Below are 19,212 nucleotides of genomic sequence, written 5' to 3'. Positions count from 1 at the left end.
CTCTAATGGATCGACGGCTCGATGTTAATATTGCTCGCTTGTTCAGAACTGACCGGTGACACGTACGGAATATAATTTTCGGTCGATAAAACGTTCATCCTCGTCGAAACGTTGAGATCTTCTCGGCCACACATTCCACGGGGTCGGTGTAATCGAGGGTTAAAACTGCACGCAGCCCTTTTAGATATTACTTCGGTTATAACCGGGGACCCGAGGAAGGAGACTGCGAAGCGATCTCGTGGTGCCGTCGTCGTTTTGCCCCCGCCGATCACACTTCTCCGTGAATTTTGTACATCGGCGCTCGATTAATTGATAGCCCTGAGAGGTTTAACGATTAGCCAGTGGCAATTTGCATGAAAATAACTCCAGTTAAATTCCGCACCTGCCACCCCCTCCCCCACCACCACCACCCTGGCCCCCCACCAAGTTCACCGCGACTTACATGGCTAACCGATGGAAAGCGGCATCACTTAAGACACTTTAAGCAACCGACCACAGGAGTGGCCAGCTGGCCTGGAGGTTCATCGACCTTTCCCCGGTGCCGTGCTGCAGGCCCTGGGATCTAAACGAGTCTGCCGTCACGCCGAGAGGACTTTGCGTTTCTTGTGCCGTACGATTGCGTTTCTTGTGCCGTACGATTGCCGACGACGGGGGGGACACTGCGAAGACCGAAGACGTTTGTTTCATTTGTGCACAAACTTTTGATATAATTACCATCTTTCGTCTGCTCAGGTGTGTTTCGAGTAAGCCCCAGGCTCAATGCATATGTGAGCCATTTGTCAATCCATGGCTGGATGAAGGCTCCCCCGTGGCTTGTCGGTAATGGGAGTTGATTCACCAGACTTATTAACACCACGCTGGTTCGTGCGGGCTCGTGCAAGCTGTATAGAGCCTTGGATGTTCCTGTCCTGCCCTCTGCTACGCACAACTCTGACTGCACCTGCGTGTTGTGCATATGGCGGCCACCGATCAAAGCACGGTGCAGTCTCCAACCCCGCGCAGCTTCTGAGCTCTTGACGAGATTGGGTGCATTCCGGTGGAGATTTGGTCATAGGCCTAATGACAATCATAACAACGACGGTAATAAATGTATTAAATCTCAAATCGGCGGAGTAACATGGCAAAGGGCGCGTGTAATTATGGATGCCGGATTGCACAGAAGGAGCGAGTAATTTCCGAGGCGAGCCAGTGCAATTACACAGATTCCTCATCTCGGTACGCGGTCTCCGGCAAAATAAACAGCGGCCATTTACTCGTCGCGAGAGCCACGTCAAACGACCACATCCCTGCAGGCTACACAGAGGCCCCACGTATAACGGATAATAGCCAGCGCTGTGATGTGCGTGCGTGCGTTTGTTTTTAAACTCGCTTGGCGCAGAACCCGTGGCAAAGCTCAACGTTCTCGTTTTGTTTTTGTTGCAATCGTTACAAATATTTGGTTTTGGAGGAGTTGCTTCGCACGGTTAGGGCAGACGCACGTTGTGGGGTTTCGCCCGCGTTGGGGCGATTCCGAACTTGGGTTGCCACCTTACCTGAGGTGCAAAAAAACTGGAGTATATTTCAGGAAGAAAGGTATCTCACGATGTCGGAAGACGGGAGAACGACACGGAAACACATTGACTTGAGTTGTGTATTATTGCGCGCAACGCATTGAAACCACGACTTTTAATGTCCCGGTGAAGACGTTACCGATTTCCTAGGATGGTTCGGTGAATAATAGGGTATCCTGCGACGCACCCCGCACAGGTGGTCATCCTTTTCTGCTCCGTGATGCTCAACTGAGGTGCATTGCGTAGGGGAAACTTTACAACATTTCGGTGGAATTAAAATTAAAGTGGTGGATGTTGTTGGCTCGGCACCACCATGGCCCGCCTAGAATCCTACTGCCCTATCGAGAGCACAGATAAAACGTGAAATGTTGTGGCAAAGCAAGACGATTGCTTTGAAGCATGCTGCTGAAGTTTTTTTTCTTTCGGCACGGGATTTCAATCATTTGAGGTGCCATGACAGACTGCAAATATCATCAGCATTGATAATGTGCATTTTTATATTAGCCGTTTAAGTTAACAACTGGTAGTAATAATAATTTAGAATTCAAGTAACAAAAGCTCATTGTTTGGCATGGGCTTTGCCTGTATTTCTGCGTGCAAGTTTTCCCCAACCCGCTTTAAACGCGTGGTCATTCTTTCAGCTGCTCTAAAAGGATTTCTGGCACGAAAAAATATAAAACGTCGACAGCAACAACAAATGTGGAATTTAGCTGCCACGAAAAAATCCTTTGAAAAATTACCCACCGACATTTTAAATGAGCTAAAAAATCCAAAGTAAACGGAACAGAATAAACGAGCCGTTCAAATGCCCTCATTTGGATTGGCACCGTCGGATGGATTTGACGCTAATATACATCCAGGTGGCTCGCACTGGTGGCACATTGCCACTCCATTGTGCCGGGAGATCTGCACGCTCCTTTCCTTGCAATGGCCAGTTGCACGTCGGCAGGAGGTGGTGCACAAACCGTGCGCACCATGACCCCGGCTGACATGCAGAGCTTGACTCATGTGCAGCCTTCCTCTGCGAGTGGCCAGAGACTCTAGTTGTCAAAACCTGCCACGCTCGTCCGTCCGCACTCTGATGAGCTGATCGATGAATCTCAAACCCGGGCAACGTGCACGCTTTTCAGTTTTTTTTTATATTTGTTTACTGGTTATTGTTCTGTGTGTTTTTTTTCTTTACTCTCTTCTCATTTTTCCACTGGCCGCTGTAACTCGCAGGCTGTCATATCAAGCCTTGATAATCCATCTGGGTTTGCGGCTGGACAATAAACCAGCGCGGCGTTCGGTGCAGGCCCTTAAGCCGCCTTGACAGAGGATCGGAGGATCAGCGGCTGACACTGCGTTACTCTTTCCTTTCTACATTTTTTTTATCCCTGTCTACTTCCCCGTTGGCCAAAACCCCCCTGACAGTCTGCAGGGCCAGATACAGGGGTACTGATAATGCATCGCGTTTGTCATGTCTCCCGCGCCGGCTGCCTTTGAAAAACTTCTCTGCCGGTCGCGGCTCTGTACGTGCGCGCGTTTGTGGATGACGAGAGCCGGGTCTTGGCATTTTTCATGGACGTCCGTCCGTCCACATCTTGGGCCGTTCAAGGCCTCCTCCTGGAGTCCAGACAAAACCTCGACACGTGGCATCAATTTCTGAGTTGCAGCGCTGCGAGGGCCCATTTTTACATCCCCCCCCCCTCAGCCGTGGTAATGGGCTTATTTTCTGCCGTAATTTAATCAAATTAATGAGGTGGCAGTGGTGCTTAGGGGTCGCGGCCCGCCGCGGCTGTGTATTTTGGGCACAGCATCAAAAGCATGCCGTTACGGAGAGCTAGTAGGAAGCCCTTGCCGATACGTGTGGGAGTTACAAACCAAAGACGCTCAACTTCCTGAGGATTGAGCCGTTGCGCTGCAGAACCAGGGACTTCGTTTCAAGTTGTTGTTGCTAAGGGGAGAAAGACCTGTCAGTCTTTCGGATGAAAGTCAGGAAATATCTGCTCAAACAAGCAATACGTGTGGCTCCTGCCACCGTTTAGGCCTTCAGCTACTGGTAACGGTTCCACGTTCACATGGAGAGGGTCACTGTCTATCTCGAAGATGACTGTTGCCAGCTTCCTGTACAGTGGTACCCAGTTTATGGACTCTTGCGGAGATGATGGGCTGAATGGAACTCGAACTGGGATTTCAGTTCGCGACTTTCGATTGTGAGTCAAGCCCTCTCGGTATTGTCTCAGAAAAAAAGATCGACAGAGATTAGTCATATCTATTGCAAATACATACTGAGTGCACATATACACACACATAAACATTGATTCACGTGTAATGTTTATCATTACACTTTGTATGGAACGTGTCCCATTGTGTGCACATGCATGCATTCTTCGTGCTAAATTACGTCCCGTGGTACAAAATCAGTTGCACTATCAATAATGAAAACCATACTCTTAGCCGTGTCTGGTGGACTTATCCGAAAGATTTCCTATAAATCTCCCGGTCCAGAGTTTATTTCATTGGTTTCACATGCTCACGTTTGCGGAGAAGCTGAGGCTGTTCCTGCGCGGGGTGTGCGTGTGTGCGTGCGTGTGTGTGTATGGTTAACAGCACCGAAGGAGGACTTTGGTGTCAAAAGCAATGCTGCGCGAGAACACTCTGTTTTGTTCTCAAAAGGCCGTTGCCGTCCTCCATAAATTCGATTTACGCGCCTCTGTTTCTCGTGTAATTCAAACGGAACAACGCCGCCGCTCACCGCGCCTCCGCTCAAACGGCGTTGGTTGAAAAAGTATTCGCACCAAACCAGCCGCCTCGCCGCACCTGCCCGTCGGTCACGAAACGATGTCTCGCAGTCCCCCGGGGGTGGTGGGGCTGCCCGTGCTGGTTTTCCCAGCATTCCCGGAAGTCTGTAAGCTTTCCGCGTGTCATTAAAAGGCCCACTTTTTTGCGAGTGGCGTTATAATACACCGCTCACGACTTTGCGTTCACGCATAGTGCTCCCCTCCTCCAACATTGCGAGATATTCTTCTTCTCCATGCCATGTCCAGGTTTTTTTTTTATACTTGTACGTATATGTATGTTGAACTTCTTTCATATCTCAGAAAGTCACAGCACTAGTCTCACCGTGGTCACCACACGAGTGGCAGGCATTAATCGGGGGTGGCTATTCCACATTACTTTGCTGGGGGCATGTTTCCATGTAGGGAACACAGCAGTGGACTTCCCACAAAGTGGTTGTCATTTTGTTGCCAAAGGAAAGGTGATGATGATGATGGGACTGGCTTAATTGTGCCTCTAGCCTGGACTTACACTGCTGTCTGCTGTAACACAGGCTTACTGGCTACAATGTTGCTCATGTGCTCATGTATTCGTTTATGTCTGTTTATATTTGTGTTCTCCCTGCGTGTATATTCCACAACGTACCAATGCACCGACCCATCGAGGAAAGTTATTTTTAACAGTCATGATTCATGCATCGGTTTGTACGTATGATAATTTATTATTTACAATTCAAGACAGTGATACGATCATGTTACACAATAGGCCAAAGGATAAGACCACTTTACAAACAAGTCACAAATATGAGAACGCAGAAAACAAATGAGAGCGATAGCAATTTCAAAATTAGATTGGGAAAAAATTAGACGAAAAAGAATGTGTATCTTGAATTGAATAGTGATGCAGAATCTTGATGATTGGTAGACTTTCTTAAGGTGGCAGGAGGCTGGGGTGTGAATGGTTACATGTGGGAAGTGTATCCACGTGTCTCTGTAAGCCTGTCTTTTTCTGTGGTTGCGTTTGTGAATGTACATTCATTCACGTAATGTAAAGTAAAGTCAAGCTTGCAGCTATATTACAACTTTTCAGTTGTTTCGCCTCGCTTATAAGCCAGCCATCACCTGAAGCCGGAGAAGAGGCACATTGACCAGGCAGCGGCCGTAATGGTCACACTCCGTTCGAGCCACAGAGGAGAGCTCGTTTAATGGTGAACTAACCGGGGCGGTGTCTGCCACACAAATGCCACGTGCTGATTGACAACGGCAGGGGAATGGTGGCAGTCTGCTCTGCTGTAAGGGGCCTTGAGTAAGGGCGAATGTGTTTGAAACAAGAGGCAAAGAACACACACATTTGCCTTGTTCTTTTAAAACTATGTGGCATTATTTATAAACATGTAAAGGCGTTTGCTTGAAGTGGCGGTGTTTCATCATTGTGATTAGCAGCAGCAACAACCATGTTCTATCCATTGCTTGATGAAGGCCACCTCACGTGCCGGTCTCGTCGCTGCTATAAATGTCCACGTGGTAAGCCACTTCGTCGAGCTCTCATTTGTGTCCAGGTCGCTTCTGAAAAAGAGCTGTACAGTTGAGTTGGCCTTACCTGGTTAAAAAAGATCAGCATCTGATTTTCTTTGTTTTAAGACATGATTCACTCCCTGAATAGTTCCACGATTCAGTCTTTGAATGAGGAATTTTATTTATTTCCATTGTGAAACGGTTAACAAATATTTCAGGCCAGGAGTCAGTGGTTGGAGCTCTACTCACAAAACACATTGTCATCAGACACAGAACTTGCAAACTGTGGTCTCAGGCGTTGTGTAGCACTGGTAGAACATTGATATTTTAATCGGTGCAATTGGGCAGGAAAGAGAGAGAATTGTTTCCGTGTGCAGTAATATAAACAAAAATTCCGATCGTGTCTGTATTTTTCGTGGGATTCTGCAGTGACCTCACCATCTCCATAGTTAAGTTTCTACTTTAATTCTCAATGCAAATTGAAAAATACTAGAGAGAGGAAAAAGAAGCGAACTTCAGTGCACTTAAATTATTTTGCAGCAACATAATGCTTTTCAAGTTCTCTCCTGACCACGTTCAATGTTGCATTTGTCCCGGCACGTTTGAATTGCCCGCTGTGGCGTCAAATGAAAACACGAAAGTGAAAGTCGACGCGAAAGGAAATTAATCACCGGCTGCTCTGTTTGTTTTCGTGATGCAGATTTGTTTATATTTTTTTTTCATGAAAAACTACCCGTAGCATAAGCGTGGCTGAAGTGCGTGCTCGGAATGAATGGTGGAGCATGCTGGCTACTGTGGTTTGTGCTGCGTATGTGTGCGCCATGCCCAAATGTCACCTTCCATAGTATGCAGAGGAGAAGAAAAGCGACTTCCCACCGAGCGAAGGTTGACCGAGGGCTTCAGGAAAAGGGCCTTGGTTGCTTGAGTGGAGAGTGCGTGGAGGGCACGTAGAGTGAGATGAGCGGTGAGAGGTAGGAGAGCTCATCTTCTTGGTTCTTTCGGTAAAGTCACGTAGAAGGGAAATAATAAAATAATACAAATAATAAAATGATTCTCACGACGTTTCGGCCACAACGCAAGCAGCCGTCCTCAGGTGAAGACCAGGTCTGTCGGGGAGACAGCGTCTCATTCAGACGCTGTCTCCCCGACAGACCTGGTCTTCATTCAGACGCTGTCTCCCCGACAGACCTGGTCTTCACCTGAGGACGGCTGCTTGTGTTGTGGCCGAAACGTCGTGAGAATTATTTTATTATGGTTTATTATTTTTATTATTTTATTATTTCCCTTCTACGTGACTTTACCGAAAGAACCAAGAAGATGAATCCCTGCAGTCACGAAAGCTTTAAATCGAAAGGTAGGAGAGCGTGTGTAGGGGAGTATAGTGAGATGAGTGGGTAGAGTTTGGTGGAGGACCTTAGACCTGTATATAGTTGTCCCCATTGTATGTGTAGGGTTTGTCTGTTAATTTCTGTGTCCCCAATGCACACACAAGCATATTCAACGTAGCAAGACCCATGGTTAAGTTTTAACATATTTTTTATTGTGTTTTTTTTTTCCCAGCAATAAAACAGAGGTGGCTGCCGCAGAAGCAGCGGAGATTAAGGGTGGGGTTGGTGCATCCGGCAAGGAGGAGGGTGACAAGGCCTCGGAATTAAGTTCAGCACCAGCACCGGCCCCGAAGGACAGTGCTGTTGGTAGCACTGCAGGTGAGCGTTCTTTCAACTCACGAGCCTCTGATATGCAGGGAATTTGTGAAGACGTCAAGTGTGTTGGCACGGAAAATGTACTTTCTGTAACGTTGGAAAATATAAATGTCACTCTTTGCATTTCACTTCATTTTTTTATGAGTCTGCGTAGACGTACAAAACTAATATGGTTATAACAGGACCCTGCGGGGTGGGCTGGTAGGAATGAATAACCAAAGAATATAAACATAATGTATTATTACACTTGTTAAGCCAGGAAAGCCCCACTGAGTCAAAAGGTTTTTGTAGGGTCCTGCCAAGTGTTTGCAGTAGGGGGCGATGTTGATACACGGACGGACGGACGGACGGAAGATATAATCTATTGGTGGTCTGGTCCACTTCGTTCCTACCAGTATAATCAAATGTTCCAGGTAGTGGCCCTTGGTCAGAGAGGAAAACAGGATTGTTCTCTTTTTGTATTGTTTAGAATATATGCTAACGTCTAAACAGTCAAGTATGAAATATATGTGAAGTTGTTGTGCCGATGGAAATAAAAAATTCCTCACCTTACTGCAAGATTATGTTTTGCCAATTTAAATGTGACTGAACGCTTTACTGACGTTAATAAGAGCAGTGCACATGATCAATTCTACTGGGTGAAGGTTTCCCCTGGTCATGGGGTGGTGGGGGGGGGGGTTAACCATACTTCACCACTCATGTAAGATGTTAATACCAATGTTATCCATAGCTAGGAATAAAACTGAGGTCGCCTGATTGTGTACTGTATTCTTTATCTTCATCTTGCACACTTGGTCTACCGTGAATCCATCAATTTCCAAATCTCGCTTGCACCAAGCCTCTTTCTGCGTAGCAGTGTCGCACAGGTAGAGTTGAGATTAACGTCCCTTTTAGGCAGAAACTCGTAATATTTGTATCCCCTGTCTGATTTATGCGGCCGTTTTATGACCATCGACGTTTTAGCGTCGGGTAAACGTCGCTAATTCGAAAATAGCGGTGCCTAGAAAAGCAAGTCAAGGATGTAAACGGAACAGTTTGTTTTACGTTTAAAGGGTACGCAATTACGAGCTTATTATTTTAATTTTTCCCACTGATGTTTCTGCAACGGCTCACACCGCTAAGCAGACATTTTTGAATTTCCCAGACCGATTTCGTAACAGATGGCCCGTGTTTCGCTGTTGTGTCGTTTTGCGACTCAACATGGGAAGGAGAGAAAAAAAAGTTCAAAGGTTTTGATAGCTGCGCACTTAATAACGTTGCGTGCAAATGCGCGTTAGCCCGGAGATTGTTATTAATGTGCAGGAAGTTGGCAGTTCACGTTTACGGTCAAGCCTCAAAAGTATTTCACCGAAGTCGGGAACGTTTTGCAAGCCCCGAGATGAAAAATGAAATGGGTTAGTGCAGATGTGGTAAGGTCAATTGACCACGTGATCTGCAAACACGGGGCGGAACGCAACAGGGGCTCGTGGTGTAATTTGTTTTAAAATGTCCTTTTCCTGTTCTTGGCCGCGGACTTTCAGGTGACAAGTCTCAGGAAGCCGGGTCCTCAGGTGGGGCCATGGTTCAGGCCCTGCCAGACGGGAAGGCCTCGGTGCCAGCACCCAGAGACGGCAACAAGTAAGAGAAATTGGATCTCACGGCGCATAAATCATTCGCGTTCACAAAGCCGCGGCCTCTCACCGACACCATCGGCAGGTGCCCTGCGTCAAGGGGTTGGTTCTCATGCGTTGCCGTAGCGTAATTATTTAATTTCTTTTAAAGTTCCGTGACAAACTAATAAAACAAAAATGTACCCCGTTTGATATAAATCTGAAATTACTTTGGATGCTTTATCAAGGGCAAGTTTATTTAGGCGTGCGCATGTTTCATTTCCAATGCCGGAGCTTTCATAAGTCCAGATAATTTATTTCCATTTTTTTTTGCGGAGAGTTTTTCGCGCATGGGACAGAAGTTTTCTTTTTTCGTGCCCCAATCCTGATTGTTCACATGAGTACTGGCACCGATAAAGAGTCACTGGTGTTTGTCCGTCGTTAACTTTAAACGCTGCTTATCAAAACAGCGCTCGTGTCTGAGAGAAACGGACATCGCTAAGTGTTCGTGTTGCAACGGCCGGCTTCTGGGCTCATCGTTAGAACGGGCCCCTCTTTTTATTTTGACGCCCATTTCTTACAAACAAACGCCGGCGCGTTGTCATCGCCGCTAAAGTACAGCAGCTGAAGCGGCCGGCGCAGCTCAGCAAACCGAAATCTTAGGGGCGGTTTCAGCGCGGTTCCTAATGCAGCAGCCTCACGCTCACCACTCTGGGGGCACCCCGACTCTGTCTTGACGAACTTCAGCTGCGCCGCCGCCTTAAGTCGGGAGCGCGCACACACACCCACAGACGCACACACAGCCCCGATTGGGGGATTTCTCTGGTCTCCCTTGGTGGGGGCAGGGGGCGGCCCTGGAATTACCGTTGGGACACTGGGTTTTCCTGGTTTCAAACTTGAGCTAGAGTCGCGGTGCAAGCACTGCGGCTTGCACGCTTGTGAATGAGCGGACGGGATGGCAGCCCCGGCACTGATGAATTAGCGCTCGCCCCGAAGGCCTCAGCGCGCTCACGACTCAAGACAGAGTCGGCTGTTTCGCCAACGAAACTGTCGCGGTGTTCACTAAACGGCTTCGGTCTTTCGGCAAAGGAAAAAAAAAATTAAAAAAAAGAAAGAACAAAAAGAAAAAAACACGATGAGACTGAATGGGACATTTAGGACAGTTTTTTGGAAGTACAAGTAAATGTTGTACTTTTTATTGCGTGAAACACTGGCATGATTGTGATGTGCGCGCGGTAAATCGTGGTTAATTTGACCCTCACGCGTTACGATGTGCTGCGTTGTTAGATTCTGTAGAATGCCCTGACTGTGCCCGACAGATATCATAATTGGAGAACATTCATCAAATAGGATATTGGTGAAAAGAGGTGAAATCTTTTTGGCATAGGACTATATTATTTTCTCATGTCTAAGAAGTGTAATTTTTTACACTTATTCGGCAGATGATCCCAAAGTTTCGAGCATGACTCGAGCGTTGCTTTGAACGTTGTTTAAAATGCTTCTCAACTACATTATTCGTGACCCAACGCGGTCCACCATTTTGCAGTTACCAATCTTTTCGCCTCACGTGCAATTTATTCCACTGCACACTGCACCTACTTGATGGTTGGCAATCGTAGTAAGCCGGAGTTGATCAACACTGGTTTTGAGCAAATTTGTATTGTAATCACCTCCGACTGGCCGCAGACGATAGGGGGAACGGAACAGGAAGGACTGAGGTCCGTGGCAGTCTCGCGGCTGACAAAGTGCATTACGACGCCATACACGAGCCACGTTGTTCATCCCGGACCGATCTCGGGGCGAGCCGAGCACACTTGCCGATGGTCGTCAAAAACTCTGCGGACGTGCGTGTCTTGTATGTGACTTTACGGAGGTTTCTACCGCAGTTCCGCGCGCGCCTTTAAACCGGCCGCTGGTTCCTTGCCACCCCCCCCCCCCTCCCCGTCTCGGCAGCATCACCCAGCGCCTGGAACGGGCCCTGGAGTCGACGGCGCCTCTGCTGCGCGAGATCTTCGTCGACTTCTCGCCGTACCTGTCGCGCACGCTGCTCGGCAGCCACGGTCAGGAGCTCCTCCTGCAGGGCTCCGGTGAGTGAGGAGCTGCGCCGTGCGATCCACGCCCCGTCGCCCCGCACGCGCTGAGATAATAATTTATAGTTTGCATTCATAAGGTGCAGTTCATCCAGGGATCTCAGTGCGTGCCCACTGGTCTCATACGTGGGTGGTGTAGGCCAGGCAAAACGGTTGAGTCTTTAGAGAAGACCTAAACACGGTGAGTGACCTCACCTGTCTTAACCACTTGTGGGAGGGCATTCCGTAGTCTTGATGCAGCGCATGCAGAGGTTCGGTCAGCCCAAGTGGAGAGTCTAGTTCTCGGCACATGGAGCAGATGCAAATCGGCGGATCGGAGAGGTCATGACAGTAAGTTGCAGGTTTGTCAGCTGTTGAATGTAAAATGGTGTGAGGCCGTTTAAGGCCTTGTATGTGAGCAGCGAAGTTTGCAGTTCCGAAATGTAATTATAAGCCAATGCAGAGATTGTTACTATAGGGGTGGCAATGTGCTCGCGGGGTGAGGTTCTCATCAACATCCTGGCGGGCGCGTTCTGGAACGGTTGCAGTTGGCCCAAGGCCTTTGTCGGAGCCCTGAGTAATAACGGCTTTATTTATTCTTTCGTACAGCTGATGTAGATGCAGAGCAACTACTTCGATCATACACATTCAGGTGGTTAAGCCAGACAACCGCGTCGGTAGCAGTGGAGTTGTATTGCTGGAATGTCTCCTTCATATTTGTGGATCGCGCATTGTGTCGTTATATGCTGTGCGGTCTGTTCTGGATGACCACAGTCGAAAACTGGAGATTTTTTCATTTTCCAAATTGTATCCGTATCTGCCATGGTTGGTGCGTATACGATTTAAGGTGGACCATGAGCTTCGCAGAAGATCAAAATCAAGGATCTTCTGCGTTGGGTCTTTCACAAGGTGTTTGTTGGAAAGCTGAGTGGAGTTCAAAAGAACTCGCAAACAATGACGGTTATGCTTTTTTTAAGCATCCTTTGCTTTTCAAATGCCATGCGAAAGTAGATGGCACATGTCGACCTCTGGAAGCCAGACTAGTTTGGCAGAGATCCTTCAGGGGAGAATAAAGATAATATTTCAATTACAGCCCGTGGTATATAGGCGACTGCAAAACCTCCTCTAGCAGTTTCCGTAACTTCCTTATGATCCTGGTTTGTGCTATGAATTTGCGTGGGCCACGGCAGCACCCGAGTTCATCACACGCACCGTGCGCTGGCACCGTGTCAACGTTGCGCCTATTTTCCAGGCAGTTCCTTGGGTGATCTCGCTGGCTGGTTCAGCGGTAGAGCACGTGGCTCGTAACTGTACGATGTACAAGTTGAAATCCCGGTCGGGGGTTGACTCAACCCTTCTTCCCTGTGCGGCTCTTTCAAATGGGCACCACCTTGTAAGAAAGTCAACAGTGGATGTCTATTTACTCACTGGGGCATTTACAACTCTTGGCTCATGGTAAACAGCCACCCCATGCAGATCTGAGTGGGAAATAACCTTCGTTTTCTTTTTATCACAGAGTGGACGTTGTCACGTCCGTTTAGAGTACTGTATTTTTGTGCCCTTTGTAGTCACTCAGGTAAATTTTACTGGAAGGAACCTCCTGGTTACACTAGCCCACAGGGGATTATTGTGTCCGTCGTACAGGGAGGGGCTGGGTGGGGAGGGAGGGGCTGGGTGGGGAGGGGAGGGTGGGAAGGGGCTGGGTGGGGAGGGGAGGGTGGGGAAGGGCTTGGTGGGGAGGGGCTGGTCACCCCGCAGTGCCCTTATAAAACTCAACGTTTAACCTACTCACGCCGGCTTGTGCCCGCCGTCACAGTCGGGCATATTTGCGGAATACACCACGCCGCCGTTGACCCTGGCCATTGACCGAGCAACCCAACGTTCCTACCAGCTCCCTCTGCAGGAATGTGTTACCCGTACGTTATTCGAGTGAGTTGATTGGTTGGACGTGAAAAGATGCGAGAACCAAAGTTTGAGAATCTTTAGGGAAGGAGACGAATGATCCACACGGCTGTGCAGAAGATCAGCCAGCTGAGACGCCTCGCTCCATCTGTTTATCTTTTTAATTCCCTCTGTCTCCGTCGACTTATTGGTTATTTCATCTCTGTCCAGGCCATTCCACCAGAATGAATGCCTGCTCATGGTTAGGATTCCCGTGATAGTTTAGGTTGTAGTTCATTATGTAACGTACGCTATATTAGCAGCGCTATCAATATTCATCCGAAGTAACATCCTCCTTAAGCCAAGTGTTTTTTATTTGTTGACGAAAGCATGCCAGCGTACATTCTGAAACGCAACCCACGCTGGCATAAAGCAAGCAGATTGCCGGCGTGTTTAATCTTAGCTCTGTTTTGGCTTGAGACTTCGTCTGTGGTTGTTGTTGTTGGCGCTTTAGTTTTTGTTTCTCGGCACGGTCATCTGAGGATTTAGAGTTCTCTAGGAAATGTTATCGAGTCTTGCTGTCTTTCTGACTCGCACATTTAGCAGAAGCCCTCGTAAATTTCGATTTAAAGCTTTCGTGACTGCAGGGATTCATCTTCTTGGTTCTTTCGGTAAAGTCACGTAGAAGGAAAGTAATAAAATAATAAAAATAAAACATAATAAAATAATTCTCACGACGTTTCGGCCACAACGCAAGCAGCCGTCCTCAGGTGAAGAACAGGTCTGTCGGAAAGACGGCGTCTGAATGGGACCTGTTCTTCACCTGAGGACGGCTGCTTGCATTGTGGCCGAAACGTCGTGAGAATTATTTTATTATGTTTTATTTTTATTATTTTATTACTTCCCTTCTACGTGACTTTACCGAAAGAACCAAGAAGATGAAGCCCTCGTAACTTGCCCCCACCAATCGCCGTGGAAGTCGCTTTCCGTATTCTAGAGCATAGTGGTCTTCAATCTCTCGTCCACGTTTGTACTGCTGGTGGTGGTACGCTAGGACCGTGGGAAGTCATCCACGGAGCTGCTACAGATTACGATTTTATTTTTTTATAAAACACCAGATTTTTTTTTTTTACGGTGCAGTGGTTCGTGAAATATGTTTTGAGTGTTGACAGTGGTGCATGGGTCCAGAAATGGTGGGAAGCGCTGGCCTAGGGGATCGTCTTATCTCATAGTGTACTGCTGTTTTGCTGATGGTGCTCTTAATGACTATGTCATGGTGAAACCTCGAGAGACGGTGACAGCTTGGGGAGACATTTATCCAGCAGCGGATAGATGTTGGTTTGCCCGTGGTTATGATTACGATGATGAAATTACACTCTTAATAATGATTTAACTCTTCAGGGCCACAGATGGAACATTTGCTCTGTTTCTAAAACCAATAAAAAAAATAGTATATTGTACATATTTTGATGTATTAGGTAATGGCATCAAATTTACTTTGTTTCCAAATATAAACTTTACATATGACGTGACACAAACGTTCAGGAAACATTTTGAGCTGTAATTTCATCGCCATGATACCTCAACACACATATATTAAACTTTAATTTGACAAATCTGAGCTCTTTGATTTATAACCTATCACTATGTTAGTTTATAAATATCAGCATTCCTTTGATTTACTCGTATTTGCAACACTTGCGAACAAGCTTCTGGCTAATTAACCTTGATTAATTCAATTCGGCCCGTTATTATTTATCTGTATTATTTTTAGCGCAAGCTTCTGTACATTAAGCTGCACTTTGGAATGTTGGCAAGCCATTAGTTACAAGCCGCAAAAGGGGGAAAATATGTTTTAAAACAAATTTATCAAATTGGTTTAAGGTTGCAGAAAAAAACTATAAAAAGTTGGCAAACTTTGCAATCGCTTGCAGATCTTTGCTGTAAATTTTGCTTTGCGCTGGGCTTGGGGGTAAAAACCGAACTGGGAAAATTGGTGGCTTAAATCATCACGGTGCCTGTAACCTGATCGTCCCGTGCTAATGTATTATGAATTCCTAAGCAGTATATTTGTAATAATTCAGTACTGCATGGCCCCCCGCCAGACAAAATCTGTGACTGTAGGTCAACAAGATTTGTAGTGCGAGGGATATGCGTTTGTGAATTCTGTACGTTTTAACCAAACACAGGCGACGCCTGTTGACATGACCAGACGTCACCAAGACCTCATTTTGACGATTATTTTCCCGCAGTTTCTCTTCCGAGATGAGATTTGTGTCTGTTGCGCAGCGGAAATGCAGTCCCTTGCCACGTAACATATCCAGAATATGCCGTAATTTTTTAGTGTTTTGAATTAGTCTTTACAACGCTGTTTACATTTAAATTAAGATTTGATGACTTTTGATTAAAGTATTTTTAAATATTTTTCCTACAATGTACAAGTACAGCCCTTTTGTCAATGCACTGCTAATGGGTCTCCCCACACTGTGCGTTTTGTGGGTTAATTGGTAGCATATAAGTACAGTGTAACAATGAATGTTGCTGTGCTGGCCTCTGCTGCCCACCACATCCCCTTGCCCTGCAAAAAAATAATTATATAATTTATTGCCATTCTCAATCCACCAATTGGTGAAGGTCTTCCCAATTCATGTCGGTCATGGGAGTTGTTTTTTGCCATACTTTATCATTCTGGTGAGTGTGGGAGGATTGTGCGTGACTGTGGGATGACTGGACCCGTTCTGATATTGCTTGCCGCTGATGCTCGTTAGCCATGGCCAGGAATCAAACCCAGGTCGCCAGGTTTGTGGCGTAGCACGCTAACTACCGTACTGCCATTCCAGCGCCTACAATACAGTAGTTAATGTTTTTATCAGATACCTCTGAAATGCTGAGGCAAGAAAAAGCGATTCACGACTTTTATGGGCGAACGACAAAGTGAAAGGAGGAGGCGGAAAATGCCATTAAAATAAAAAACAACCTTCGCTGCTAGAATTTGTATCGCCATGACGACTGGGACACAGAGCGCTTAAATCCTGGGCCCACTTACGGCGTTCATTTAGGGGGGCGGCCCTCGTGGGCCGAGCGCGCACGGCTCGCTGGCGGGGGGCTCGTGGTGACGCCTGCCTTATGTCACGAGCCCTCAGAGGGCCCTTGCCGGTCCGAGTAGCACGCGAGAGCTCGTGAATCGCGAAGCGGATCTAACGTGTCCGTGAGCAGCTCCTCGGCCAAACATACCAGCCGCCCCCCCCCGCCCCCCCCCCCCCCGTGTACATATTTTTATGAAAATGTTGTTATGAGAACGATTCAATAAACTTACTCCACTTGAATATCAACCGATCTATTTCATCTCCAGTTGTTAAATTATTGCAAAATTATGACACAATATGCGAGATCTTAAAATCGGTTAAACATTTTCAATCTCCACAAAAATAAGAAGGAACAAAAATGGGAAACATGCAGAAATGGAAAAATGGAGGCTGGGTGACTTGTTGATGAAATTATTTCCAGCTCTGCATTATCTGGTATATAGAAACCCAGCCATTTCTGCAAGGGGGCTGCAGAGACTTCATTTCTTGGAAGGTTGAGGGCATGGCTAACATTGTATTACTAAGGAGCTCAAAGAATAATGTTGGATGGAATTATTTTCTTAGTCTCCAGTTGTCATTTCCATATTGGTAAAATTGTTATTTGCTCCTGGACAGGTTGAAAAAGAAAATGTTACACTGTTGCCAACAGATTCCGAAGTCCGTGTTTGATTTATCAGTGCCCTGCATCTGTCTTTGTTAACGATCACATGGGTCTTGGCTGCATAATTGCCTATTAGTTGTTGTCATAACCATCAATACATCTGTCATGGTTATAAGAATCGTCAATGCATCTGTCATGGTTATCATAACCATCAATATGTCCGTGTCACATTGCCATACCCTGCTGTAACTATATCTCCTTTATCTTATCTGCTCAGTATTTACTACAGCTCTATCTCGCCCCGTTATCTTGCTGCCATAGCGACTTTGTAAGTTATTTTATGGCATAATTTCATATCTTATCTGCGAATCGAGTGCGGGCTGTGAACCGATTGAGAATGCAGAGCTCAGTGCCAATGTTGAGTTTTACGTACAGATCGCAATGTTTTAACCTCAAACTATGAACACCTTCCTGCACCTTCCCGTATCTCCTCATTAATCCTCGCATTCAACTTGATTTTGATTCCTGGCCATGGCAATCATAGGTGGCGAGCAGTGATGTTGTAACCGGTGCTTGCCTCTGCCTTCATCAACTCATACTGACCAGCGTGATCAAGTACGGTCAAAGACAACACCCATGGCCAGTGTGGTATGGGAAGGCCTTTCACCCTGCAGTGGATTGACAATCGGCCGTAACAATTTTATTCTCCCTTAGGTTACCGATAAATCCTTCCACGTTGTTTATTCTTGCCTGAATCTTTACGCGTGTTGCACGGCGCAATTATGAACACTCGTGCAGAAGAACCCCCTCCACAGACGCCCCAACCCGTAGGCAAATAAACGCAGGGTTGTGAACAAAAGTGAGATGTACTTCATTAGGGAGGAAACAATAAAATGGGTTTCAAAAAATAATGAACAGAGTCGCAGCGAAGGAATTGGAGCCACGTAAATGGGGAGCGCTAATCTCCGGGTGCCTTGAAAGAGCCGAGCAATTAAAAGCAAACAAGAAACAAGGCCACCTTAGGAGGTCAGAGGAGAGCACTGCTCGAGAGAAAAATCGCTCGTCACCCTGAAAATAAATTGAAGACACAAAGCACCGTAAATTGATCTGAAATGTTTTATACATACACACGGACACGACGCGGAAGACCCCCTCCATCATATAGGCCACCCAGCCGCCTTTGTCTCCCCACTGCTGATGTTTTTGCACCGCATCGCGTACTCATTCCAAGGCTGAGTTTAAGCGAGTGCAGGCCCAGGACCCAGTTCATTTATCACTCGCCGCTAGTGTTAGCCGTGGCCACGAATCGAACCCGGTTTGCTGGGTTTGGAGTGCATTGTGTTAACTACTACACTACCTTTCGATTTAAAGCTTTCGTGACTGCAGGGATTCATCTTCTTGGTTCTTTCGGTAAAGTCACGTAGAAATAATTGTGAGAATTATTTTATAATGTTTTATTTTTATTATTTTATTATTTCCATTCTACGTGACTTTACCGAAAGAACCAAGAAGATACTACACTACCGTTCCCCCACTATACATACACACACATTTCTATTATTCTTCTACCAACATGTCATTCCTCAATGGATTTGTAACACGTTTTTATTTTAGCGTTGAGAGAGAGAGGAGGAGAGGGAGAGCCAGGATGGGCAATGGGATAATTTTTTTCTCCATTTTTTGTTTTCTGTTGAGGGGGGTTCCTGAAATCAATCGGCCTCTCAAGGAGAGGGATTTTTACGGGACACGAGTGCCGCCACCCTGCCGACCCCGTGCTCTTTAGGGGTCACCCCCATGACCTCCCGCCGTGCCGCACCCCATGATTGAAACATAAATCAGCGGCGGGCTGCAGCACCCGCCATGCTGCTCGTTAACGCAGAGTCAATGAAATTACCATCAGAGGCGAGCGATTGCCGTCTGATTGGTCTCTTTTGTTGTCGCGCGGTGCGCGGGCGGAGTGATTCGTGCCGACGCAGCGCTGCTATTTCTGATAAAAAAATGTTACCGGAGCGTTGAAGTTTTCGGACAAATAATTTTTGTCATTACAGACAAGAGACCAACAACGACACTCGCTCTAAAGCTTCAATTCGTTTAGTCATCCAGCTGGTAATTAATATGATCTGTTTCTTAGAATGTTTTAGTAAGAGTTGCGTTCCAGAATGACATATTTTAGTTGAAATTTGGTGTTATAACGCCTCATAATAAGCAGGTGAGCTAGATTGCATTGCTTCTGGAACAGTAACTTTAACCATCAAAAGTTACTTACTGATATACGCCAATCGGTGCCTATTTTGAGATATGACATACCGATCAATAACACCGACACTGACAAAGACAACAGAACAAAAGTTAGAAGGTGTATAAAGGAGCATGGAGAGAGACGCTGATTGTGTTACAGTAAGAGAGAGAAAGAGAAACACATGAATCGCTGAACAAATGCTAATCAGAAACTTCGTGTT

At 46.5% G+C, this 19,212-nt stretch overlaps 1 protein-coding gene across 1 annotated transcript in view; it reads left to right on the top strand.

The window, feature by feature from the left end:
- The window catches only part of LOC144936179 (lipopolysaccharide-responsive and beige-like anchor protein), a 287,536-nt gene that overhangs the window by 71,401 nt on the left and 196,923 nt on the right, over positions 1–19,212 (top strand). The window contains exons 30-32 of the mRNA XM_078863117.1: positions 7,385–7,530; positions 9,048–9,144; positions 11,070–11,203. Coding sequence (XP_078719243.1) covers positions 7,385–7,530; positions 9,048–9,144; positions 11,070–11,203 — 377 coding nt within the window. The remainder of the gene's footprint in view (positions 1–7,384; positions 7,531–9,047; positions 9,145–11,069; positions 11,204–19,212) is intronic.

The sequence above is a fragment of the Lampetra fluviatilis genome, chromosome 15 (genome assembly GCF_964198595.1).
Source record: "Lampetra fluviatilis chromosome 15, kcLamFluv1.1, whole genome shotgun sequence".
NCBI lineage: Eukaryota > Metazoa > Chordata > Hyperoartia > Petromyzontiformes > Petromyzontidae > Lampetra > Lampetra fluviatilis.
This window is presented reverse-complemented; position numbering and strand designations above follow the sequence as displayed.